Source organism: Dermacentor silvarum, chromosome 3, assembly GCF_013339745.2.
Source record: "Dermacentor silvarum isolate Dsil-2018 chromosome 3, BIME_Dsil_1.4, whole genome shotgun sequence".
NCBI classification, from domain to species: Eukaryota; Metazoa; Arthropoda; class Arachnida; order Ixodida; family Ixodidae; genus Dermacentor; species Dermacentor silvarum.
In genome coordinates, this window is record NC_051156.1 from 192,837,172 (window position 1) to 192,863,830 (window position 26,659).

Below are 26,659 nucleotides of genomic sequence, written 5' to 3' on the forward strand. Positions count from 1 at the left end.
AATTCTTCCTTTTTCTTTGTACACATGTAGAGCACTTGATAGTTCTGTGCATGTCAATCCTGTTTGTATAAAATATGGGTGTTTCTAGGTAATAATTTCAGCTGCAAGTTGGCGCTTTCTGTCCCTTCTTCTTTCCTCTTAGTTTTGTTGCGCCAGAACCACATTTCAAGCATGAACCAACTAGTACAACATCGCATTATGCGAAAGTGCAGCTGGCTTCGCTTCGTACCACTGATGTGATGAAGATAATGTTGACACGGCACAAAACCATAACTTTCCATCAATAACTCTCAAATTCAACAAAATAACTTTTCTGTCGTTCAAATTTGCTTTTTCCAATTGCACAATAATTTGGAAAATTTTGGGTTCCCTTCCACGTAAGAAAAGTGCATCGGCAACTGTACATACTTGCATGAAAGGTTGAATTTCAATATGATAAAATTTCGATATGACAAAGCAAATTGCCAATTTTACTGACTTCTTTATATCGAGGTTTAACTGTACAACCAATGGCGAAACCACCTTGGAGCTTGCGAAGTTTGTTTTACTAGTAGCACACATCCGAGTGGAGAGAGAGGGGAGAACGTATGGGTATTTCAGTGACGTGGCAGGGCACATAACGTGAGAACATACCGGTATGTAAGTGACACTGAAAAGGTTAAACACATTTGCAAAGAAAATATAAAATAAAAAGAACACCAAAATGTGCAAGTAGTCAGAAAAGTACAAAGCGAAATATATTAAAGAAAAAAAAATGAAGCATATTAAATTTGAGTCAACAGACCTTTGGCAAGTTGGAGGCCGCTGGCCCCAAATCTTCCCCGTTGAGGTGGACCCTGAGGGTCCCGTCAAAGCAGTGCTGGACGCCAATCCGTTCACCAGCCTAGACAAGAAAGAGGCAAAATATTTTAGCTGGCACCTTGTCAATTGTTACCTTTATAGCGCTTCTTGCAAGAGCATACGGCACAAACACGTCTCTTTGCACACCCCCATGCATGAAAAAGTGAGAAGCCCTGCAGTAACCTCTTGAAAGGGAAAAAAAAAAAAAAAAAAGGGAAAAAGCAGAAACTGGCTGGTCACAGTTTGCAGGGATTGACACAAAAAGAACAAAGCATGCTGACTGCACCATGACTGCATAGTGCATAGCTGACACCTGAACATCAGTCAGCAGTGTGGGGAAGGAGGAGGACGGATGGGGAGATGACAGAGATAGAAAGAAAGAGAGTGCTCGGAGCTGGCAGCTTTGCTGGCATAAGCTTCTCTGCGAACGCTAAACATGCTCAATAGCAGCTGCACAAAGAGGCCACTGGTTCGTCGCAGTCTACATCGCCTGGTGGTGGAAAGGGTGGCAGCGGTATGACGGTTCCGCTCTCTGGTTATGGAAAGATAGTGCACATGCCCTGTGCAATTTGGTTTGCTTCACGGGTAGTCATCCTGCTTGGCCCTAAAGCCCACTTTCGCCTAGAATTCACTAACTTGTAGTCCTAGAAAGAAGAGTTGACCATCCGGTTCCTTGGCCTGTACAATCTGTACACAAAATGTGTTAATCTCATTAGCTACACGGAATGTTGTTCCCCAGAGTATTAAATGCCCACATATTTCCTTTTTTTTTTCTTCTTTTGTTGTGGCTTGGTGTAGGCCTCTGCACCTGTTTGCAAACACACATGAAGCATTTCAGGAAACGAGGCAAGTTAGCTATGACTTGCGTGGAGTGCGTGGTTTGATGAAAACTGACTAATGCACATTTACACACTAAAAGGATTCCACGAGGCGGTGCACATTACTCTGAACAGTTTCAAAGTCCAAGGCATCGGAGTTGCTGCCGAGGAATCGTATTTTTGATGGAAGGCAGGACTAATGTCAGAATTTCGTTCATATCTTCCTGTCATACTGTTGCTCCATTCAATCGTTTCACATTTGTGGACTCTTTCTAATGTTAATTCTGTCAAGACAAATTCTCTAATAGGCTGGACGGTTTGTGAACCCTTATTTAGCTTGTGCTGATTTGGCGAACTTTCGTCAGGGCAAGCTTCTGAGAAGACAAATTTTTTCGAAGCCCCCTTATGCTCGTCTTCAAGGCACCACAACCGCTCAGAACATGCCAAAATGAGAACATGTGGTGACAATGAGGAGACCATGATTTACATAATGGAACATGCTGTTTGCGGTTTACATAAGAATCTTAATTTCAAATCGGCACAGAAAGTCACAAAAATGGTATGTCACAATGCTTTACGGTGCAACTTCGATATACTAGCGTTGTAGGCACACCACATGACTGCAGATTACGTAAGCTCGCTGTTTCAAGTGCACCATATGTATTGCTTGAACTTGTATTCTCTATATTTTACAGGCACTTGTGCTTTATTCTATGCATATTACGAGCTAAGAAAAGTTCACACAAGTGGCACTGTTTCTGCGGCAACAAATGCAAGGGAAAAGCAGCGGCATCCCTCATTGCTTGGCAACACACATTACGTTATTTTGAAGACTATTTCATACAGATATAAGTTCTAGTCACGCATGCAAGCTAAAATTCTTTGCTCCAACTTGCTCAGATTTTCAAGAAACGACGCTTCCAAAATCAGAGAGCATATGCAGCTGCTATGGTAACTGGCAGCTGAACTGCGCATTATGTATAAAAGTGCCGTTTTGCCTTTGAAAAATTAGCTTGACTTGTGTGTGACCAAAGCAGTTGGACAGGATACCACGAAAGCGCATAGCTCTTACTGCAGAAATAATTGAAGAGTTCAGGAAGCATGAACCCCATAAACATCAGTTTGACAAAACGATTAATTCCTTATGGTTGGACTTGTCATCAGCTTCCCACCAATGCCGCCGTACAGTTGCTATCGTGCTCACCTGTCATTGTTTCAAGCACAGAACTGCATAAACAAGATCTCGACTACAGACAAAAAAAGTCTGATAAAGAATGTTACACAATGCTTTTCTACTGCAGTATTGGACTGCCCGACCGGCAAGCTTCCCATTGGACAAAAAAAAAAAAAAAGTGTACAATAAATATTGTTTTTTGGTCCCTTTAAAGGAAGGCTACTGAAGTTAGGTTCTTGTTTTTGTTTATTTTACCTCATTTACACTTCCTTTTTCTCTTTAACAAAATACAGCTCTGCACAATACTTGCCCTGATCTTTTGCAGCCTATTTAGGTCCACAAGGTCATTCATGTTCACCCTCGCTTTCATAATGAACAACAACACACCATCACCGCTCCACACCTGCCATCATGCACTGGCGGATGCAGTGTGCCAGAGAAGATACAGATGCAGCGGCAGCTGTCTTAAAGAAATTCAGAGCCCTTATCCTGTCGAGGAAATGGGGGTAAGCGAAGCTTGGCCGTAAGACGACGCTGTCGCAGGCGTTCTGCTTCGTTTGCCCTAAACTCAGGGTCGGTGGCTCTTCACCAACATTTGGGCTAAACATCGCGCTCCCGCAACTCGGGGTCTGCGGCTCTTCGCCGATGTTTCACCTGGGCTTCGAACGCCCTCACGCTAAAATCGACACATAGACGATGAGCCCTTTCCCGAGTGAGTTCGCGGCGCCATTGCTCAAACGCAGCCTGCTCCTCAGCGGAACGCACCATGCGTGGCCTTCCCATCCGGTCACCAAAACTGATCTGAGGCGAGGGAACCCCGGCGGAGCCCGCCAACCCCCTTTCCTTCCCTTTCCCTCCCCGCGACACACCAAACAACCCTGATTGGTCGCGCGCGTTATGTGATTCAGCGCTAGTGCAGCTTTCCCTGCACCTTCTTCCTTCCTTTCTTTCTTTCCTTCTTTCTTTCTGGCTTCCCTGGCGCATACCCGCGGGTATGCACCACGTGACTTTTTGTGTGACTGCACCGCCACTGAAATCTGTAAGGGAATACAAGCTTCGCTTGAAAACAAAGCAAGAACTCACCGACAGCCGATGTAGGGACGGCCCGTAGTTGTCCCTGAGGAGGGTGCCATTGTGGAAGACACGTGAGCCAACAAGGAGCCACGACTGTTGGCCTGGGAGACGGAGGGCAGTGGGGGGAAGTGGGACACCAGGCTCAGGCGCAAACGTCGTCAGGCCCAGCACCAGTGCCCCGGCCCAAACGGTGCTCACTTGTTCCACTTGCACCTGGCGACATTAAGAACAAGATACATAAGCGCGACAGACTTTTTGACACAGCCTGAAAATACACACAAAAAAGGGCCTACACTTCATATTGCAAAGCTTGCAGGAGGGAATGGATACAATCTAGAACAAAAGCTTTGACATGTAAGGCACACCATACTGCAAGTGCAACACAACAGGGTTGCTTTAGGAGCAATTATAAATGTGTGTGCTGCAGTGCAGGTTCACACACGGCAATACATATGTGCTCTTTAACAGCAGAAATGACTAAATTGATTAACCAGGCAAGCCCATGGCCCAATGGCCATAGAAATAAACATGCCAGCAGAAGACGATGGCCACACCACAGCATAGCTGATCTGGCAACATGCATCAGTCTGTCTTCTTAAACAGAATTGTTCACCATGCTTATGTAATTGAATATTCAAATTTATCTAGCATGAGAAAGAGAGCAAGAAAAACTTCAGCAGACTTCAGCAATTCCTACAGCTTTCAACATATTTAGAGCTCATTCGCACCGGAAACTTGAGGAGGTCGCACAACTGATTGCGACTGACCAAAAAGCGCCTCAAGGTGACCAATGTTCATATCGGCAAGTGTGACCGGCCCGTCGCCACACTGAAATGTCTCCAGATTGATGCCGTTCCTATCTTCTTGCAATGCCATCGCCACGTAAAATAAATGTCAGCGCATACAGACGTCCTGTTCCTATGCACTTAATTGGTTCAAAAGCTTTGCAACTGAAAAATTGAGCAGCGAGCGACTGCCCCAAAAACAGTCGCTTTTCGACCAAAGCGACCATTTGTGACTGGTCACTTTAAAACCAACTTGGTCGCACAACTTTTGCAAGTCGCTGGTGTGAATGAGGCCTTACTGCGACAGCAACAGGCTCCCATAGCAGACACCACCATTCAAGAACTTCTTTTGCGATGCGGATGTCTTCGTCTGCTACAGTCATTAACGTAAACAGGGGGCGGCACACCGGGCACATGCACCCCCCGAAATTTGTGCGTTAGTATGCGGTTTGTTCATCTCCCCATCACCGATAAAGTGCATGCCCCCCCACCGAAAAAAGTTTCTGGCTATGGCACTGGCTACAGTATTGTCAGCTATGGCTTCTGAAATACAGATGCCACCACTCTCAAAGCCTGCGCGACTTACAAAGCATTACACAAATTGCCAAGTGTGAATGGCACAATGGTTTGTACGGCCAGCTCCTAAGTGGTAGCAGTGGCACTGTTGTGTTTTTCTCTGCCATGTGGCGAGGGTGGAGCCGAGCATGATGAGGCAGTCTGACAATGTTGCCACAGTAATAACGATGCCGGTGTAACGCAAAAGGATGGACACAAGCAAACCCAGTTTCTAGCTTTTAACTTCTCTCGAAGCGAAAGGCTTGCAAAGCTCTTAGTGCAAGCAAACAGGCAAGCAAATGCATATGCATTATCAATTTACACCGGCAAATTGTGTCTCTAAACACGCTGCATTTTTTACCTGGTTGCTAGTAAAAAAGAAAATTAAAAAAAAAAAAAGATTCTGCCTTTCAGTACAACAAAACAGCCAGAACGATGTTCCTGCTTCTGCAGTGACACTGCACCCACCTCGAAGAGTTCCTCCAGTTCCAATGGTGCAGCACTGAACACAAGAGCGTTGTTGAAGCCAGCGGAGCGACAGGCCACCTTGTTGTTATTCCTAAGGACCACATTCTTCCCGCAGCAGGTGTTGAACTGGTGATTTACAGCTGCATCAAGACAAAAAATACGAGCACTAATGAGCTCAACAAAACTGGTCCCAAGAAAAAACAAGCATTAGCTGATGCAGACGAACCTCGACATAACCAATGCGGCTACAATGAAGTAAATATAAAATTTGGTTGGTTATGCTTCATTTCAATAGAGCATTCTCCTGCTATAACAAAATTGAAAATGCGGGATTTGACACGGTGTTTATACCGAAGCAACTTTTTGTTTGCACATGCCTCAAGATATATATATTCTGGTAGCAAATATATAAAGAGCAATCACCAACCAATTTTTAAGATGTTTGATTTTCTGGACCTGCACGATTCCTGCTGCTTCGTCACCGACCCCTAGTACCAATGTATAATGGCAATAAGCAAGATTTAGGACTCCGTATGATATCAGGGCATGAATCACGTACGCGATGCCGCAAACATGAACACAGTTGCAGCTATGTCAACTGGCACAAAACCACAACATTGGTAGCAGAACTCCTGACAAAGCGGCACTGGTTAGGCCTAGTGGCTTCAGCTGTGCAGCCGGCAGTGACAAGAAATTTCCACCAATATGTGCTCATATGCTTATAACAAATATCGAACCTAATGATGGTATTTTTGTGGCCAATGAGAATTTGTTGTTACTAGGTTTGACTAGAATGCGTAAACTCTCAGTAGGCACAAATCAGGAACAGTGCAAACTCAAAGCTAACCGTGAAAGAACTGCAAGGATTTCCAAATGCAATCTTTAGCTGATGCTAGATTCTTCACAGAACTTGCTGACGTCTGCAGAAACTTGCATTAAAACTGTTACAAACTTTGACAGGGCTGTCCGCCAGCTACCACTTGCTAGATTTCAGCATAAAATAGAGGACCACATAGGGACTAGACAGGTAAAAGGGACAGGCAGTGCTCCTCTGTTGATCGTTTGTGGTAGTCTGTTTTGGTAGCGAAATCTAGCAAGTTAATGTTAACCACCGACCAGCCCAGTAACATAACTCGAAACCTCGCGCTCGGCACGGAATGAAACGGCCAATCAGCCATGTGGCAGATTCCGTGCAGCAATGACAGCTGCTTGCCGTAAAAGACTCAAGCTTTTGTACGTACACACGCTGTGTGCAGGTGTGATGCTCGCTCTGGTCACCTCCGGACTAGCCACCTTGGCAGGCAGGGCTGCTGGTGGTGAGATCCGCTGCTGCGGCACGATGGACACCTGTGCGCACTGGCCGTAGAGGTCTATCACAGCCCAGACAGCTGAAATTAGGGGGGGGGGGGGGGGAACATTAACCAAGTGAAAACAGCACACATTGACATGTGCACGTTCACAATGTTAAATGACACCAAAGTGAAACACACTGAATAAGTTTATATTGATAAATTATTCTTGAAGAACTCTACTTTCGTTGATTTCATAGTAATAGGTTGATTATTAAAAGAGCAAATGATGGTCAAAGTGTCATTTTTGAATTTCGTGCTGAAACACCAGGGGATGTCGCAAATTGCAAAGTATTTTTTGCACGTTTCGGATGTGGTTCAGTAAAAGTTACTGAAACTTTCCATGGTGCAATAAGGGTTGTTGAGCGAGTTGGTTCATACTGCGAGGAAATAAATATACAGCGCAAAATACAACACAAGGACGTAGTAAGGGACTTGTTTGTGTCCCTTACTACGTCCTTGTGTTGTATTTTGCACAGTATATTTATTTCCTCGCAAACTTTCCATGTTCTCTCTTTGGCTCTTTTAGAATAGTACAACAATGTTCATTTTCACCAATGAAAGCTTAACTAGGCTCAAACAGATGGCATCAAAATTTATGACATCACAGCGAGCTGCTGCAGGAACTTCCAGGTAGCACCGCTATCCGTCTTTCGTTTTTGCCTCTTTTCTGCCTTACCAAGCACCTTCTCACAGTAAGAGTGTCCCTCTTTTGGTATTATGGAAGGGTAATTTACCAGCAGAGTACAAACAATATTTCTCTTTAGTGTCTCTTTAAGTGGAAGCTTCGACTAAAAGTGACGAGGACTCCCTTTCATTTGAAAGTGAGTCCTCCCTGCCTGCCTGGACATACAGGTTAAACGCAGGAATGACTCTCTTTTGAAGCAGGCTGCTGAACAGATTTTATGGGAATTAGTTATGTTTTAAAAGCTAAAATCTGACTGCAGGAGCAGATCTTCAGTCTAGGCCCTCAGAAAGTGCAAAAAAACTTGGCAAATTTCAACATGTTCGAAGCACCTAGTTTATAATTCCTTTGCTAAGTAACTTTCGAAAACTTGGCCAAAAGTATTATTCTTATCTTTTAGACAAAATTTACAACGATGGAGCTTGTAACAAAAGATTCGTTGCAAGCAGTCAATGTGACGACAGTGCCGCCCGCCATATGCGTGTCGTCGCACTCTGAAGATCACGTACAGCTACATTTTTACTGCATGCAAAGTCACTATAGTGAAGGGTAATATGCAAGCCTACGAGCTCATCTCACGACTATGCTTCAGCATGTCTTGCCAACAGACTGATTTCAGGATGTCACCACTCCAGCAAAGAATGCCAGTAGTAGTAGTAGTAGTAGTAGTAGTAGTAGTAGTAGTAGTAGTAGTAGTAGTAGTAGTAGTAGTAGTAGTAGTAGTAGTAATCCTTAGCAGGCTGAAGGGCAACGCTAAGAAGCATGTACTGTTTCTTCGATCACAAATTTGTTTAGCTCTCGACATAAAAAGGCATGGAGGTGACAATAAAAAGTTTCTACAATAAAAAGTGGGGTTGAGAAGATGCATTCCCGCCCCAACCAAATTAACTGAAAAAAATTCACAATGGCATTCTCCTCAATGTTGTCATGAATCGAAGTACATCGGGAAAGAGCCAAAGACCATAGTCATCACAGCGCCAAAAGGACCTTCGCAAATGCAATCTTAATGTGGCGGGATGCATAGAAAGTCAAAGTTACGATACATTTTGTGGGGATATTCTCCTCCCGGGGCCCAGAATTCAACCTCAAGGTACAATAAGTTCTTGAAAATGCAGCTTACGTGACCGGATGTTTCTGCAAGCGACTCCCTGGTCTTCTCCGTTGACAAAGTAGTGCAGGCAGCCGTCGGAATCTCGCATCATTCCCACGCGGCTTCCAACACCAAGCTGGTCCAGGTCGCACTTGTAGCCATTCCGCACAGTGTTGCCGTTGCGCATGATGGCCGAACCACTGCAAATTAAAAATTAACATTCACATCAAATTATGAGTTTTAACGAGAACAGCACTGCAGGACTGCCAATCTTGAAATTCTGAAAATACTACAGTGGAATAAAAAAAAACACTAAAATGTGTTTTATTACTGAAGGTGTTGACTGTTCATTTTTTAACAATTTGCAGAGGTTTTTCTTTAGGGACACTGTAAACAGGCACTCTGTTAGTCGCTGCAAGAATGATCTGTGGCACAGAAGAATGAAGATGTTCAAGTTTTTTTTGTGAACACAGCCACACAATGTTGGGCAAAATTTTGGTTGCCACTATACATTTGCTCTATTAGAAGGCGGCATAGCAGCCGGCAGGTCCGAATAATTCAGCGGGTCCGTAGTATCGGTCTGAATATTCGGCAGCCAATTATATTTGTATTCTTTTGAAATAAATTTTGTTAGAAGTGAGATACAAATAAAAATTGTAAAATTATTCGTGCAACACAATAATCAAAAACAAAGCTTAAGTTAGGGCATATTACGATAAAGTCATAAAGGTTGGCAGGTATGGCAGCAATTCAGCGTTGTTGGTGCGACATATTACAAGGTAGTGTAGATAGCGCATGTGTCGAGTCCTTGCATCAGTCAGCATTTTACTTGGACTATTCCTTGCAATGTGGGGTTTCATTTTCATGTCTGATTGCACCGCCAGAGGCAACTTCCGTAACAATTTTCTTTAAAAAAAAGGTGCGCATTAGGATTGGGTCAATACTATAATCACTCGTTGTAATGTACCATTTTTACTTGGACATCTTCCAGAGGCATGCTGAATATAGGCGTTTTCATCAGGATGTCCCAGAGACATCCTGATGAAAGTGCAGCCATTAGGGTCACAATCAGGGTCACAATTGGTGTCAGGTGTGTTTATGCCAGCCAGACATGTTCAAATTATCTGGTGAGGGCACCAACAGGCAGGATCCAAATAATCAAAGTATTGGCCCATAGAAATGTAACGGTACTAGCCAAAACCTTGTCATGATCAAATTAACTGAAAAGTCACGTTAGCCGGAGTCGAATTCACAAGTCTGCTGTAATCGCAGAAGCAAACCTAAGTGTCCCATTTCAAGGCTCCCGAGACAAGCCTCTGTAAACACCTCTTTGGCAAGCCATACCGATTTTCTATTTACTTACTACACCAAAGAGCATCCATAAGGCTTGCAAAGCCATGGCACCTAGTGGTACGAAGCACTTTCTGTTTCACTTTCACTTCGAAAACATGGCGTGTGCCTAAATGCCCAATCATTTTGTGCGAAATCGTTCCAAAGCACTGTGAATGAAAGAGAAACGCTGATCGCCTACCTTAGCATCCATGTATCGTGAGTGATGTCAGTCATTGTGCTGGGAAACTCGAGGTCTTCAGGCTTTATGGCCGTGACACCTGCAATGTTGAGGCAATTTTGACATTTACATTTTTCTGTGCACAACCCCCAACAATTGCTGAATGCCTTTAGCATGTTGCACTACATGGCTATAAACATGGAAAACTGTTATCATTAATATTTTGAGCCACGTCTAAGAAACTTCACTGTAAAATTTATGGGAAATGTTTGACGTGGGAACTTTCCTATGTGTTTCATTGTAACTGCCTATGTTTTACTTATTTATCGAATATGTGACTACAAACAAATCTGTAACAGAGGTTGTAATACTGGTGTTCTTGTACAAGTGCAGGGGGAAGTTCATTAAAGATTTGTGTTTTAGTAATTTGCCCAGTTAAAAAAAAGCTAGTAAAGTGGGCCAATCCTGCAGATAGGGCAATTAACTATTGCACAATCTCCAGGACTGGCCAACTTCATTTTCAGCAGGTGAACGACCCAGGATACGATGTCATAGCAAAGTGGTCCGATTCCGGAGACTGGTCATGTGCGGTCGCGTGGTGGGGCTCTTAACGTCTTGCCATCCCGCCTGGCAGGCATGCAGGTGCTATGCTGCAAAATGTTGTGCAGAAGATGACCAATTGTATAGCATCCAATTAACTACTTCAGATAGATCCCAGTATGTGCGTTAGATCTGCACAATTACTTTTTCATGACTAGGCTTCAAAATTGTCACATGACCCTCCTCGTTGTATATATATATTTTTTCCCTCTATATTGGAGACTCACCAGCCTCGATGGATCCCGACCACCGGTCAACCATCTGATCAATAACCACTTCAAAGAGCTGGTTGTCGGTGAGAGGCCGGTCGCTGACGACGATGGCAAAGTTGAACTCGCCGTGAGCGTTCGGGCGCACTGCCGTCAGCCCGTTGTTGAGGACCCGGGCGTTACGGCCATGCCTCTTGCTGAAGCGCAGCTCTGCAACCAGCGGCTCACCCACAGTCAGGGCGAGAGAAGGTGACGGCACCGCCAACAAGAGCTCCGGCACGGGTGCGGTCTCAGTGCCTTCGGGAGAATGGGTAAGATGCACACCATTGCTCACGGTAAGCGACTCAGCGGCTCATATACGGTACTTTTGTGTGCTTAACTCACACTAACATTCTAATAAACTTAACCCATCCTACCATATATTCTATGCATATATGATAGGTTGGTTTGATACCTCAAAATTATGATGTAAGCCCAGGAAACTTAATGCACAGCCCATAGTAGCATTTTCGATATACAGGAGCGAGTTTTCAGTTGTGGATGGGTCAGTAAACCAACTGTTAATTATTTTAATTACTACAGTTGAACCCCATTGATACATTCCTCGCTGCTGCTTTTTCCCGGCTGCTACGTCGCATCTTCGCGGCCCTGACCTAAATCCCTTTGACTTCCGTATATTATGTTCCCCTTGATATGTCGCCAATTTTTAATGCTTCTGCATCTTACATTGTGTTTGAATGTGGCGGTCACTCAAATTTAGCGGTGCAGCCAGCTTGTACGTTACAACAAGTGACTGATGCGTTGCAGTAAGCGACCAGCACGTTGAAGTAAGCGTTGGGCATGTTGCAGTAAATGACGGGCATGTTGCAGTAAGCAAGCACGGTTTGCAGTAAGTGACCAAAGTTGCCCAAACCCGGTGCTACACATGAACACAGCAGTCGGCGAAGCACCCGACGCGAAGTGTGCATCAGGTAAAGCCTACTGGGAACCACACACACTGGGCCAGATCCACTGAGTGCAGCGTTAAATTTATTTTGGAGCTGGTTCTCTTAAATCAGCTTTGCCACAATGGAGTGGTGTTATGTGGTGAAGCATAAGCGAGTTGAAAGGGACCACTTTCAGGAAACATTGTACATATCCCTTAATTATACGCACATGTGCGCAAGCACCGTCCTCGGTCACAGTACGAGCGCTGAGATGTCTAATAGCTGTACTGGCAGCCATGCAGAGCTGTTTCTGACATAGCTGTGATGATTGGTGGCCTTCCTCACAGTTATGTTTTCCCAGCTGTTACAATTTTTTTTTGCACGGTCCCTTGAAAATGTATCAACAGGGTTCTACTGTATACTAACTACAATCTAATTCAAATGGCAGTGGTTGTTTTTTGTACAAATGTACTCTCCGTGGCCAGAAATAAGGGCAAACAAGTTGTTCTAATTTTCCTTGACGAGGAACTACGTTTGGGCATTAGAGGGTTAAGCACAAAGCAGGAACGGGAATTAGTACTTAAGCGTGGTTTTCGAGTGCGGCTCCACAAAAGGCAGAGCGCACTGTCGTGAAGCCGCACCTGAATATTATATTCTCGTTGCTGTGAAAATGCCACCCAAATGGCAATCACTCATGCACATATGCGCTCCACGTTGCCTTGAATCCGCGCAACACTTCAACACTGAGTCGCAGTAAAAGTGGAGATAGCTGAGCATACCAAATAAGATTGTTTCTAGAGCTCCAGTTTGTGCCAACAATCATGCCAGGCTGGTTTCATAAAGGTCTGAAGGTTGTTGCATGCAGTTATCAGCGTAAACGAAATGACTGTTTTTTAAGGTTTTCATTAAAATCAAAGCTTTCTTTGGCTTTTCCCCCTACTTGGCGTGGACAACCGTTTGGACGAGTAAGCTGGGCCGATCCCAGAGACGATGCAGTCAAAGGTGGTGACTTGATGGCTTGATCCCGAAACCAGTGTCCAATGTGTGTCCTTGATTTCTTTCTTTGTTTTTTTTTGTGACGTGGGCCAACCCTGGAGGCAGTTTAACATCTGTGTGCCCACATGTCTCATAGCATCAGCCAATGGAGCAAATTAATTAGTGTCCCCAGCAGCGTATTTCCCCAGGTCTACCAAGGAGCTATCACTTGACTTGAAGGATCACCCTCCGATTGTTTCTGCCTAATTCTTACACTTTTTTATAGAAAACAATGCCTTCTTTGGTGAATTACCACTACCTTTCCGTATCGGGTATGTCCGTTACTAAGCTGTTCCTAGCCTACTATGTGGGCCAATCCCGAAGATAGAGCAGTTTAAACATTATACCCAGCGTCATTGGGTGTTACATAACCAGCGCCACTGGGTATGCGATGACTGGCTGATAATGATTGTGATGGCTGATGATGCCGATGATTACTGAGGACAAAAATGTGAGAGGCGATTCAACCTTTAGTTGACGTTGATCAAACGTCGCTCCAGTGCGGCTCTCTCAGTAAACCATGATGCACACACCTCATTCTCAGCCCCAACTCATCCAAGAAGACATTGTCTTTCATCGACTTCAAGCAGACGGTGAGTCGCCTCGCAACTTTTTCATTTTACGAGAATTGTGATTGGGGGAGGGGAGTGTGGTGGGTTACGAGCAAAAGTACAGGCGAAACACTAATAACAAACCTGAGCTATGGCATGCTCCTAAGGTACAGTGATTTAACACAGGAATGCAATGTGCTGGCTTACCAGAGTGGTCCACCACAGACGCCTGGGCAGCTTGTCCGTAAAGATCAATAACGCCATACACCCGTGCAGGCACGTTGTGAGCGGCTATGCCCTGGTCCACTCCGTTGATGTAGAAATGCAGATTGCCCTCGGATGTTCGTTTCACGCCAACTTTGTCCCCCACCTGTGCATGTAGGTCATTCAAAGTGTGACATCAGCGCATTATGTTTTAGCTTCTTCACTGCCCCAACAGATACAGACTTTGACAGGGAACACGCAAACACACTACAGTGTAGACTGTTTATAACGTAAGTCACCGGAGTCGCGAATATCCGCACTATAACCAAAACAACTATTTTATTGCGATAATGGACACTCCGAAATGGGTTCTTTCGAAGAATTTAAATCAGCAATAAAAAAAATCGACCTTGGGGGGTCGCATTTGGCAAAAAAATTCGACCCTCAAAGGGTTAATCGGCACTCCAATATATTGGAGGAGCTGCAATTTTTACTAGGCTACAGAAGTGGCCAGTACATATACACCACTGAAGTGGCTTTGCTGTAGGTAAAAATTGCACATTATTTTTGGCTAGAGACATGGTTGTCATGTAAGCAGGAGGGTAGAGTTGATTTAGCAGCACACATTGTATGCAGCAGCACACCAACTGCTTCTGCGTGCCAATGTGTCACGATACAGTTTTTTTTTTTCAGTTGTCCGATTGAAGAACTTTTTTTGTCAGGACATTCAGTTTTCATACCTGCAAGGTGTCTAGGTTCCGGCAATAGTCCTTGATGACCTCGGTGCCGTTGTGCATGACACCGCAGCCAGTCATGACCCAGGTGCCCGACCGCACGTTGGTCATGGTAGTGGGGAACTCGAGCAGGTGTGGCGGAAACATGGTCACCCCGATGTCGATGGAGCCTGTCCACTTGGACACCTGCTGCTCTAGCACCACCTCGAACAGCTCATCCGGACGTAACGCACGGTTCGTCAGGACGACGGCGTTGTTGAAGCCATCCAGGGCACTGAACAGGCAAAAATGTTCACGCAGAACAAGTGTGAGAGCAGCAAGGTATCCCATGGTTGTCCCCCATCCTGCTGAGGGTTAATACTGACGATAATGGTTACTGAGAAACGTCCGAGCCAATGGAGCATGACTGAAAAGAACAAAAAATGACATTCATCGCTACAAAATATGGCCTCCAGCTTACCAACTCACAATTCTAATTCTTGCTCAAGGTTGTTTACAGTAACACAATTGGGTTTAAATTTTAATACATTCTAGGAGACATGCACAACCTCCAACACCTACACCCACACCTCCACCAGTTTTGTCATGAAATGACACCTGTGCAAAAATGTGCACAGTGTTGGCAAGACAGACAGCTGGACAAGATGGTGTGGATACTCTCAAGCCTCTGTCCTCAGTCTCTACTTCCTCCTTTCAAGTGTCCGAATCTTGCAGAGCGCGCGTCCCAGTTGAAACTTCTTTCTTGGCGCTGGCTCGTGACAATATTGAGCAAACAGCTGCCAGTATTGCACAACTTCTTTGACCTCAATAACAATTGTTCCTGAGGGAAAGATACACGACAAGATAGACAAAAACGATGGAACAGACATGGACTTGTGCCAGTCTGCATCTTTGTTTGTCTCTGTCTATTTTGCGCAGCATCTTAACATCTTTGACCTCTTCGCTGGTTTCCGACTGCCTTGTGGATTGCTGTATGACGTGACAAAGAGCAAGGGCTGTACTGAATTAAGAAGGCAGCACAACCTTTCCCCATTAAGGAAGTTTGTCTTTGGAGGCTTGAGGCTGAAGTGGCCCAGACACCTGCTCTCACATGGGCCTGGGCATCTACAACCAACAAACCTGTAATTTTGTACTAAGTGCCCTGCTCCTGCGTCTACGGCAGATACCCATCACCTTCTGTAGCTGTGCCCTGGTACTCTGGGCACAGCTACAGTTCCAGAGGACTATACTTGTTGCATAATTTAAAACAAATGCACCAACTCATTGCTTCAGTGCTTGCATCACATGGGGCTGCAAGCGTTTATTTGATGTTCCTTCTTGTTTATTATTTATTTTTTGCTACATATGCCTTGAGACAAATGGCAAAGCACACTTAGTAAAGAATGCTGGAGCTTCGGCAGGATATAGCAAAATTATAAGAACGGCCTCATCTTCTGAACTCTTAATTTGATAGCTAAAAAATATTGCCGCCTGTTAGCTTGAAGATACTGCATCTTCAGAACAACTGGTGTCAATAGTTACAACAACGTTTGACCATGCAGGATGAGCTTTCATTAAAGTGGCCGATGAAAACTAATTCCTGCGCAAATTTTTCTGCAGTCAGGGACTTGCCTTAACTCTTTCTGTACCACTTCCATTGGGCATCGTTAGCTCTCTATCGATGATTTGCAACTCCTCTTTCGAGACCTTCTGCGCCGCTCACGGACATACTGCACTATCGGGCGTGAAGTTGGAGAACTATATTTCGGTTTTCTAAGCAGTTCGCTTTTTTTCCCGCAAGGCGGTGATTTTTAAACGCGCTTCGAAGTTTCGTGATCATCAAAGGAGAACGAAGAAATGGCCACCAGCTATCGATGGTTTAAAATGCCACTTTCGAGACCTTCCGTGCCACTTACGGACACACTGCGCCATCGGACATGAAAGAAGAGAAACTATATTTTTGTTTTCTAACCAGTTTGCTTTTTCGCCGCCAGGTGGTGATTTTTAAATGCACTCTGAAGTTTTGCGATCATCAAAGCAGAATGCAAAAATGTCTGGCTCCAGAAACGACACGCGCACTTCGGGAGATCGCAGATATCGCAATTCCGCTGCCTCTGCGGCTGATCTTATCGATACATCAAAGAATAGCAGCGAGTCAGAGGACGCTGACTTTTCGTCGGACTTTTAGTCTGAAAGCGATGACAATGCAAACCAGCCCGGAACATCAGCGGCTGCAGCCCAGCACACCCAACTGTAGTGCTTGCAGTTAAATTTTTGTAGCGGAATACCTGTTCAATGAAAAATTAAATTTTTCGAAGATAGTGCCTAAAAGACGGCACTATATTTTGTACATCTCATAATTTTCATAAAATTTTTTTCTTAGTAGATACCCCCAAGCGTGTCTTTACAAACTTTATTCAATTTTATCGCACAATCTTGATTTAACAATTTACGTCTTTTTTATGACATACATCTCCTTAATAAAACATTTATGCATGAAAAGTGCATTCATTTTGCTTTCTTTTTATGTATTGCAATAAAGATTGAGTGCAGTAGTTCCTTCGGAAAAAAAACATCTGCCTTAACATACAAAAAACACCTATTTTCCCCATGGTAGGGAAAGAGTTAAGCAGAAAGAAGCCCACCTAGGTCTCCGCGCAGTGCGGCCATCGTTGACAACCACAGCGCGTCCGCCGCAGCGTGGGTGGAACAGCAACCTCTCAGTCTCCCGGTCATTTGTGTCATCTGCGAAATGAAAATGGTTTGCAAATGCAAGCAATAAAAACACCAGCAGATGCACTTTCAAAGAAATGAGTGAAGCACACTCATCTCAAAACTTGAAGAACCTTGACGAAGAAGAAAAAGAAAGTTACAAGGTACTCAGAATGGCACGATCCCTCCTGGATGTCATGTGTATAAGTACTCGTATGTAAAGTGCTCACGGATTGAAACGCGACAATTTACACCAAACCAATGTGCATGCTTTTGTTTCCACCGTCGGTAGTTTGTGTGATATCAGCGTAACCTTGACTCGTATGCTTAGATCAGAGCCCACGTCGCCTTTAGTGACCAGATTTGAAGCAACATGACATGGTGCTCTCGAGCAATTGCACATAAGGAGTGTTCTAGCCAAAATTTGCCTGTCGCGTTTCAATCCACGAGCACTGTACATTACCATGGCAAGCTCTTTGGAATAGGCAGAAGAATTTTAAGCAAAAAACGCTCTATCTTCTATGCGTATTTTTAATTAAGTGTGCTTTCCAATGGAGTTAAAGTTAAAGTTAGTTTCCTCAAGTTAAATCCTTGAGATGCACTCAAGTTCACCAAACAAAAAAAAAAAAAATAAAACATTTTGTGTGGAGTACTGGCTTGTAAAGTGCTAAAAACTAGAACATATCTGTCCAGTATTGTTCCTTGCCTGCTTCATTTAGTGGTGATGAACAACTACTGTTGCCTTCAAATCTGTAACTTGAAACAGTGAACTTAACCACCACAGAAGCTGACCACCTGCATAAAAGGCCTCCATGCCATTGCTTTCTATATTACTTGCTTCCTTACCTTGCCAGCAAGTGGCTAAGCCGATCTACTGTGCTATCTTTTTCAGTGCCTGGCAGACAACAAGGGTCTTTCCTCTATAAATCATGTACCAGACATTAAACATGCCATTAACTACATACATACAGAACCGGCGGTGTCAACATGGCCCACCCGTGGCAACAGCGTCCTCAGAGTAATGAAAATCACATGGGATTAAGCATCAAAAGGAGATAAATATCAATGTAGGAACAGCTCTGTGTTTGTTTCGTAACTTTCCAGCGGTAGCGGAATTGGTCAGAAAGTGATATGCTAGCCTTATGATTCAATTAAGAACAGTCCAACTTCATAATACTGAGACAAAGTTCTCAGTGTGCATCCAGTTTTGAATGACCTCCGCGATTCTTGCGTTCAGCTGACACAACCTCACAATGCATTGTGATGTTGAAGCCCATACTTTTGTCACACTGCAGGCACCAAAAAGACGTGTGACATCATGGCTCTGAACAAAAGTGAATCCCTGGCCAAACTGGTGAGCCAGCAGTAACTGCAGCCAGCGAAAAACGTGAAAAATATTGTTTTCGGCTGCTGAAACAAGTTCATGGTAAAGCCAAAACACATGCAATGTCGCAGCGCTGACGCAGAACTGGCCTAAGTGCTCTCACCTTTGATGGCCTTGCTTTCATCGCTGGGAGATGCCACGTGTCTGTGAGAGCTCTCGTTGTGGTCAAGCAGAGTGACCTTGACGGTCATGCCATACAGGTCCACCACTCCGTACACCACCTTGGGCACATTCCCTGAGGCCACACCCTGGTCCATGCCGTTGATGTAGTAGTGCAGGTTGCCGTTGGACTTGCGCACTACCCCTATCCTGTCGCCCTCCTGCATCACATGAGCAGGGGAACTCTCTGACAGAGCTCGCTGTAATCTCGTGAGCGGTGTAACAGAAGTGTGCTATAAACATAAAGAGCAAAGGAAAAAGTATTTAGGTGAGGACATATTAGTGAGGAGATGGAACGCTAAGATGGGAAAAAAGAAAAGCAAACTTGAGTCATTTCTCCCAACTCTCAACTCCTTTACTGCGACAGCAATTTCTCCTTCGACCAACTTTGTGCAAAACTACCGTAGTCCTGCGCAAACTGTGTGCAACAACGACATGACGACAGCGGCACGATAAAAATGATGATGCCACAACATGACAACACTACATTTATCAACATCTAAAAAAGAGCAAACAGTTGTCCTCCCAGGAGGAATGCTGTTAATTGTGCCTGCACTGAAAACCATGTTGCGCATGTCCTGCAATAGACACCAGCTATGCTATGCCAGCGTGTTTCCTGCTGCTGCTTCTGAAGCAGACTAAGGTACACCATCCCTGTGTCACTCACGCTACATGCCCAACAAGCCCTACATCAGTTGCCAAATATTGTGCCATGGTACAATATTTGGTTAGTGGTTAGCGCGCCTTGCAATTTCGCAATTGCACATGGACGCTTTTACATAAATTCAATCTTCGCTGTGGTCTGCAGTCTCCCAGTTTCATGCTCGAAGGGCTATCACAGTAAATCGCCGAGAAAGAAAAATATATATTTGACGAACTACTTAACCAAATGAACTAGACAAAGCAATTGCCCCAATGGCCACTTACATGAAGTTCATCCAGGTTGTAGTTGCCATATTCCCGCCTACTGCCTTTGCCGTTTGTGAGAATCCCTGAGCCGCTCATCATTATGGTACCTGGCATAGGAAGCAAAAGGAAATCTGCTGTTACTGCCAGCCTGTTTACTAAAAGTGATCCTTGATGTTAACTCAAAGCACATACAGTGGACTTCCGTTAATTTGACCCTGATCGGACCGACCAAATAGATCAAATTATCTGGTGAGTCAAAGTAAACAAAATGCAGAAAAAAAATGCAAAAACGCACCACTGATTCATTTGGCAGTATTTGCCCGATTTTAACATGCCCCGAATCAAATGCGCGCCCACTTTCTCTGTGTCTGACGTAGAAAATTAACATAGAAATGACAAAGCTTCTAAACAAAGTAGAAACCGAATGCGCGCACAACTTTTTAGCAAGAAAACTGGACAAGGGTCAATATGTGCTGCACAATGGCGGCCGGTTTCCTAAAGCCAGCTTCATTGCACAGTTGTTTTTTGAAGTCAGCTTCGTTGCAATACAGTTGTGTTATGCGGTAAAGCATACAAATGCCGCGAACGTGGTTTTAGTTTCGGATCGAACTGCACCATGTAGACAGTTTACAGGCTTTTTGGTGAAAAAAAAAAAAAAGTGAGAATTATAATCTGGTAGATAGTCTAATCAGACATTGTGAGCTACCATAATTGCTTGAAAGATCTTCTTAGGGCAGGTCGAAAATAAGTGTTTTTTTGGTAGAAGATGATGTGTGTTCAACATATTCACTCTCTCCTAATAGGCTCCACCGAGGCATGCTTCCAGTAATGGCAGCATGGGGCTGCTATTGGGGTAACCATGGGGGTCAGGTGCATGCATGTTGACTTGTCAAGTTCGAATTATCCGGTGAAGACCAATTTCAAGATCGAAATAACTAAAGATCGAAATAACTAACTTGGGCCCATAGAAATGCATGGGCGCTGTCCGCGCCCTTCTGTCGGGATCGAAATAACTGAAAAATCGAATTACACGGAGTCGAATTAACGGAAGTCTACTATATTCTATACCATAAAAAGAGACCTATCAATTTTTATTACTGGAGCCAAAACTCTTAAACTGAACAGCACAGCTATCAAAAGCAGCCTCTCAGGAACTTACCAAAGCTCAACACAGTGCTCCATTTATAGGAGCATGTTAGGCTGAGCATCTGGCTAGTTGGATCCTGTTTTCTAGCTCTTTCCATTCATTTTTAATGTGAATGATTGGATTCTCGCACAGTTAAGATGCACACAACATTGCTGAAACTGACCTGAGCGCATGTTTGTCATGGTTGCCGGGAACTCCAGAGTCTCGGGACTGTGAGTGGTAACTCCTAGCTCGATGGAGCCCGACCATTTGTTCACCAGTTCATCGATTCGGAGCTGTGCATGAAAAAGCAAGTTCTAAGAACAGACAGTACTTTAACACAAAACAAGGCAGGAGGAGGTCTTGCAGCATAAATTATGGAGGACAGAAAATTGCTGTTAGCGACAAAAACCCCATGTTAAAGGACGCATTCAGTGATAAGTAGCACAGTGATGCAGCAGACCCTGACGTACACTGGTGTAGTCTTTTTCAAAAGAAACAAAGCCACTGCATGCATGACAGCACCTGACTTCAGTAGATCAAGTTGGCCTCCTACTGAGCCTTCACTGCTCAAAAGCTCTATAGACGTACACAATCTCTCCCACTCCACCCTCCGAAGCGTTCTGGCATTTGAAGTCTTGAAACATGGCATGATACAGTGAGAACACAGCAACGCTTGGGACACTCAGTGGCTTCCATTACATTTACAAATAATGCCCCCCTACCCCCATATACAAATCTCAACAAACATCAATGTGATAGCTACAGTGAGCCAAACTCAGTACACTTTGTTTCACACATAGCAGGCAATGCTGCTAAGGTGAGAGTAATTTCTCCCGCAGTTTGCATTTGCAACCGAAAAAATTGTGCGTGCTACCTGACAGAAAGAGATTGGAATGTACCACGTAACTTGGTTTCATGCATTAAAGTTGCAATATGTGTGAAAAAATTGACACATAGAAGACACGGCACATTTGAATCTATTACCCAGGGAGCAATGAGCAGAGTGATACGCTTGTATGTTTTCACGACCGTGCTCAGCGAATAGCTTCCATGGCGCACCGGGTGCACTTGTAGCCAAAATGTAATGCATTATATACTAGAAGCTCAAGGTATACAAAAAATACATGATTTACTGCAACGACATTATGTTATAGCTACAAAATATCAAGCCGTTATTCTGCAGAAGGCATTGCAAATCACAAGTTAGTTCAATATGAAATGCACGCAGCGATATATTTCAGTGGCCCCACTACCTGTATAACTCCCGTAGTGTTGCCTGCTAAGTGTGAAATCGGAGTATAGCTGTATCTCATTCCAATTATTTGCAACAATAGAAAAAGGTCCAGATTAAAGCAAGAAATTGCGGGCACACAAGAACGCACCTGAAAGACATATTCGTGGTTTAAACATTAGCTGGCTTGCACTTTTCTTTTCCCTCGGAAAGCAATTCCAGAAGCAATCATATTCAGAACGCAGAATAATCAGTGAACTAAAAATGTTAGACACCACTAAAAATAAACTCAACAGGCCTCACCTCAAACCACTCGTCATCTCTCAGCGACCTGTGTGTCATAACGACACCATTGTTGAATTCGTCCGAGGGCCGCCGCCTCTCTGCTGTCCGGTTGTCGTTGGAGAGCTGCACCAATGAACCGCACCGTGTGTGAAATCGCAGGGGATCATCCGACGGAGGTCCACATGCAGCTGCTCCCAAGGTGACAATATTCTCGCAGCTTATGTTATCCCCTGCCGACAGTGCTGCAAAAAACAAAATAAAAAACAAGACGCATGGATCATAAATCTTTTTATTGTTTACTTCCTTTATTGCTATCTTCAATTATACAGGGTGTCCCAACTATCATGCACCAAGATTTAAAAATATGCAAATGCAACGTAGCTGGACAGAACCAAGGTAATGTTTGCTGTCGTTTGGAGATACTCGGATTATTTTTTGCATTCCGCCTAAGTACATAATTATACTTAATTAATTAATCAACTTTTCAAATATTATTATTAAGATGAAAAGTGTCAATGAGAAAATTGTAGAGCAACATGAAAAACTCCCGATACAGCTTTCTGTTGCTCAATACGTGCTACATAAAAGTGTTTTTCAGAGTGTGAAAGAAGCACGCGAACACACTCAAGGTGCCACGAGCGGCCAGTCACGTGGCAATTTTGCATGTACAGTTTTAATCTAATTTAAATATTTGAGAAGTTGATTAATTAATTAACACTAATTATGTAATTAGGCAGAATGCAAAAAATAATTGTATCTCCAAGCAACCGCAAACAACATTACCTTGATTCTGTCCAGCTACGTGGCATTGGTGTATTTTTAAATCCTGGTGCATGATAGTTGGAACACCCTGTATACTACCGTAAACTCACAGAGCTTATACAAGAGCGCACGAACCTTTCAAGCATGTGACTGCATCTCGTGAGTGATCACAGCTGACTCGACATTTACTTTCAAGCATGTGACTGCATCTCGTGAGTGATCACAGCTGACTCGACATTTACTGGGCCTTTTCTTCTGCCCGTACACTTCGAAAGCTCCAGGAAGAAAGACAAACTTGTGTCCCCACAATCCAAGCCTTTCTGGCACCAGGAACTTCACAGACGCAATACTATGCAAGCTAACCTAACAGAATCTAAAAGATGCTCATGCCCCCAAAGGTGCTGCTGCTTTTGACAAATGTAAACCGCGGAGCGTTTGGTTTTGACACAGCCCAGTGGAAAGCAGCTAGTACAAGAATTCTTCATTGTGTCGTGATCGTTCGGGTAAGATGACAACCATCAATGTGTTGAGACCACTGCACGTGACACATCAGATTTGGTTTGTACACCTTTCGCGTTTCAACTTGCGCTTGTGTAGTACATTGCCATGGGCTAAAAAAACGATGATAGAACACGAGTAGAAATGTGGATGTCCAAGGATAAACTCACGTGGATCGCCATCCTCCACGATGGATATCTGGGCACACTTCCCGTACAGGTCAACCACAGCGTGCACCTGTGGCGGAATTTGACTTGCAGCCACACCCTGGCTCCGGCCATTGACAAAGAACTTCAGCTCGCCGCTTGAGGTGCGCATGACGCCAACACGGTCACCCTCGCCGAGCTGGTCGAGGTCCGTGCCGTACTCCTCGACCAGTGTCTTGCCGTCCTGCAGCACGCCAGTGCCAGACATGACCCAAGAGCCCTCGCGGAGGTTGGTGGCACTCGACGGAAACGTGAGCGTGCTGGGGTCCAGGGCTGTCACGCCAATCTCTATGGAGCCACTCCATGTTGACACCTGCACCACAAGTTTTACCGACAGATTATTGATGTCCCAAGGTAGCACAGGGATTATACCAGATGCTGTAGTCGAGGTCTCCATTTTATTTTTTACCAAATGAGCTCCCAAAGCTTGCGTATAGGCATTTTTGTAGATTGCCTGCATCAGAACATGGCTGTGGCAACTGACGTAAGCGCGTGCGAAGGTTCCCCCAAACTAGGAACGCCTACTCTCTCCGCAACATAGACAACAGAGACCCCCCCCCCATATGCTCACCTGCAACATTCCTTTTATTAGCTGAAAGTTTGCTACTGCAATAGCAATACGTATCAGCTGTGGGTTCACAAATGCACTGCCATCTTCGTTTTAGTCTCGTCATTGCATTTCATACTTTCTGAAGAAGCACTTTCAATAACTCACCAGTGACACTGCGTGCTAGCAGAATGCATTGGTTAAGCAAACGAGTTGCGTGGAAATTTTATCATGTCCCCTTCAAGCACTGCGCGCACAATTGTGAACACCAAGATAGCACATCAAAAGCAAGAGCACCAATGAAAATATCAATGTTTAAAATGTGTCATGTACATCTTGAGTCACTTTTGATAGGACGCTTGCTGCAAATGTGAATGATATCTGACAAGTATTTCATTGAAAGGGGTTGGAAGGTAGACGTCCAAGTGTCCTTCTCTGGGTGCCAGAATGCTGTCATGTAGCAGGTTCACTTCTTAATTTCTTTCTGACCGTGTTTTATATCAGGCACCTTTTTGAAGTTGCTGGATAAACACTTTTCAAGTATGCCAGTCATGAAATAATTTACTTTCTCATATCTGATGTTCCTGCAGAGAATTCGTGCATCGATTCCACATTTTTGTAAACTTCCAAAGTACGTCCAAGAATTAAATATTCTTAATCTGCTCTGCTTGCAGCACGCTCTTAATCAGTCCGAAGACGCAAGAAATGTGGCAGAAAGAAATTTTCAGTGGACAGAATTGGCGCTTGAAGGGGATATAAAAATGTGCCGAAGATGATCGATGTTAAACTGGAGCTAAGGTAACACATCATGCAATATTCAATATTCAGGCAGCAATACCGGACGCAGGGAATGCAATTATACTTCAGTGATGGAAACACGCATAGATGCCAGAGAGAGATTCAAAAAGATTTTGCCGCGGGATTTCTTGGAAAAAAGCTACTTTCACAGCGCCAGACATCAATTGCAACCTTAACCGCTTTCAAGGAGCGATGACAGAAAAAAGTAAAAAAAAAGAAACATCAGGGAAAACAACGCGGCAGCTGAGTGCAGAGGGCTCTTTCGCTGCGACAACTTTCCAAAACCGCCTCGCCGAACTATCCCTAGAACGATATCACAAACCGTGCCACGCGTAGGGAATTTCGTCGCATCACTACATGCATGTCAACAAGATCCATTTGAACCCTAGTGATGTGCAGTTCACGCGAAAACACGTTCTTTCCTCTTCCACCGGCGCGCTGTCATAAGCGCTTTAGTTTAGCTGAGAGAACGGAAAAAGCGCGTAGTGTGGCACCCCCCATCGCAGCATTCAGTCCTTCAGACCAGTCGGACCAAAGTACGCTAGGACAATAAAGCAAGCTACAAATGTCACTACAGAACGCTGGAGGTGCGAAACGATCGACCCGAAATTTATTTTTACTTTTTTCCCCTCCACTCTGGCCGGGAGCCGCCGCAAAACATCGTTTCAGGAGCCGGTTGATCGAACACCTCCAACTCGACACTTCGGAAGTAAACTTTCACCGCAAACTGGCGTGTGTATGCGCTTCGTGAATGGCACCCAAACAGCTTGAAAGCTGCTTCAGCTGAAGGCTGACCTCCGGAGACTGATCAGGTGCCGTGTAGTGACTCTATTTGAGGGAGGTGGAGGCGCTTGCCTTCTTGTCGATCCTGACTTCAAACAGCTGATTATCCCGAAGTGGCTGAGCGCTCATAACGATGCCATTGTTGAACTCTTGGTGTGGGTGGATCCGCTGCGCCGTGCGGTTTTCGTTGCTGGTCACCACTAAACAGCCTTTTTTCGGATGAAACGAACTGGGTGCCATAGCGCAGCGGCCATCGGCGTCCCTCTTTTCCTCCCAAGATGGCGCACGCCTGCTTAACGCAGGTGCTGCCATCACAACATTGGTGACGCGCGCGGCAACTAAACGAAGGCGCGGTAAATACAAACCATGCATGATGTCGCTCATCAGCCAAGTGATTGATACAGCTTATTTGTATTTGCCTAACTGAGCCCGCCAGCACTGCTAAAACAATACACTCGTTCTGCGCAACCGCAGTTTCGTCTTAGGCCAGACCCCGGCAGGGGCGTACACAGGGGGGGGGGGGGGGGGGGGGGGGGGCTTGATCAGGAACCTTCACTCGCTTCAGCTACCCTTCCCACGATATACCCCACCATACTGCGCCTTTGAATACATGAGCTCGAGCATCATGCAGGACAAGCTGCCATCCTGGATCACACGTGCACGCTTTCCT

General features: G+C 44.7%; 1 protein-coding gene across 1 annotated transcript in view; it reads right to left on the reverse strand.

The window, feature by feature from the left end:
* LOC119446376 (neuralized-like protein 4) overlaps positions 1 to 26,252 on the reverse strand; it is a 41,508-nt gene extending 15,256 nt beyond the window's left edge. The window contains exons 1-16 of the mRNA XM_049664885.1: positions 26,062 to 26,252; positions 23,826 to 24,174; positions 22,414 to 22,637; positions 21,061 to 21,172; positions 19,769 to 19,857; positions 18,786 to 19,002; positions 17,232 to 17,331; positions 14,614 to 14,881; positions 13,877 to 14,039; positions 11,176 to 11,454; positions 10,370 to 10,448; positions 8,869 to 9,038; positions 6,956 to 7,102; positions 5,715 to 5,854; positions 3,916 to 4,119; positions 785 to 883 (exon numbers count right to left, since the gene is read on the reverse strand). Of these exons, the coding sequence (XP_049520842.1) occupies positions 785 to 883; positions 3,916 to 4,119; positions 5,715 to 5,854; positions 6,956 to 7,102; positions 8,869 to 9,038; positions 10,370 to 10,448; positions 11,176 to 11,454; positions 13,877 to 14,039; positions 14,614 to 14,881; positions 17,232 to 17,331; positions 18,786 to 19,002; positions 19,769 to 19,857; positions 21,061 to 21,172; positions 22,414 to 22,637; positions 23,826 to 24,174; positions 26,062 to 26,229 (2,808 nt within the window). The 5' untranslated portion in view covers positions 26,230 to 26,252. The remainder of the gene's footprint in view (positions 1 to 784; positions 884 to 3,915; positions 4,120 to 5,714; positions 5,855 to 6,955; positions 7,103 to 8,868; positions 9,039 to 10,369; positions 10,449 to 11,175; positions 11,455 to 13,876; positions 14,040 to 14,613; positions 14,882 to 17,231; positions 17,332 to 18,785; positions 19,003 to 19,768; positions 19,858 to 21,060; positions 21,173 to 22,413; positions 22,638 to 23,825; positions 24,175 to 26,061) is intronic.
* Between the last annotated feature and the right edge of the window lie 407 nt (positions 26,253 to 26,659).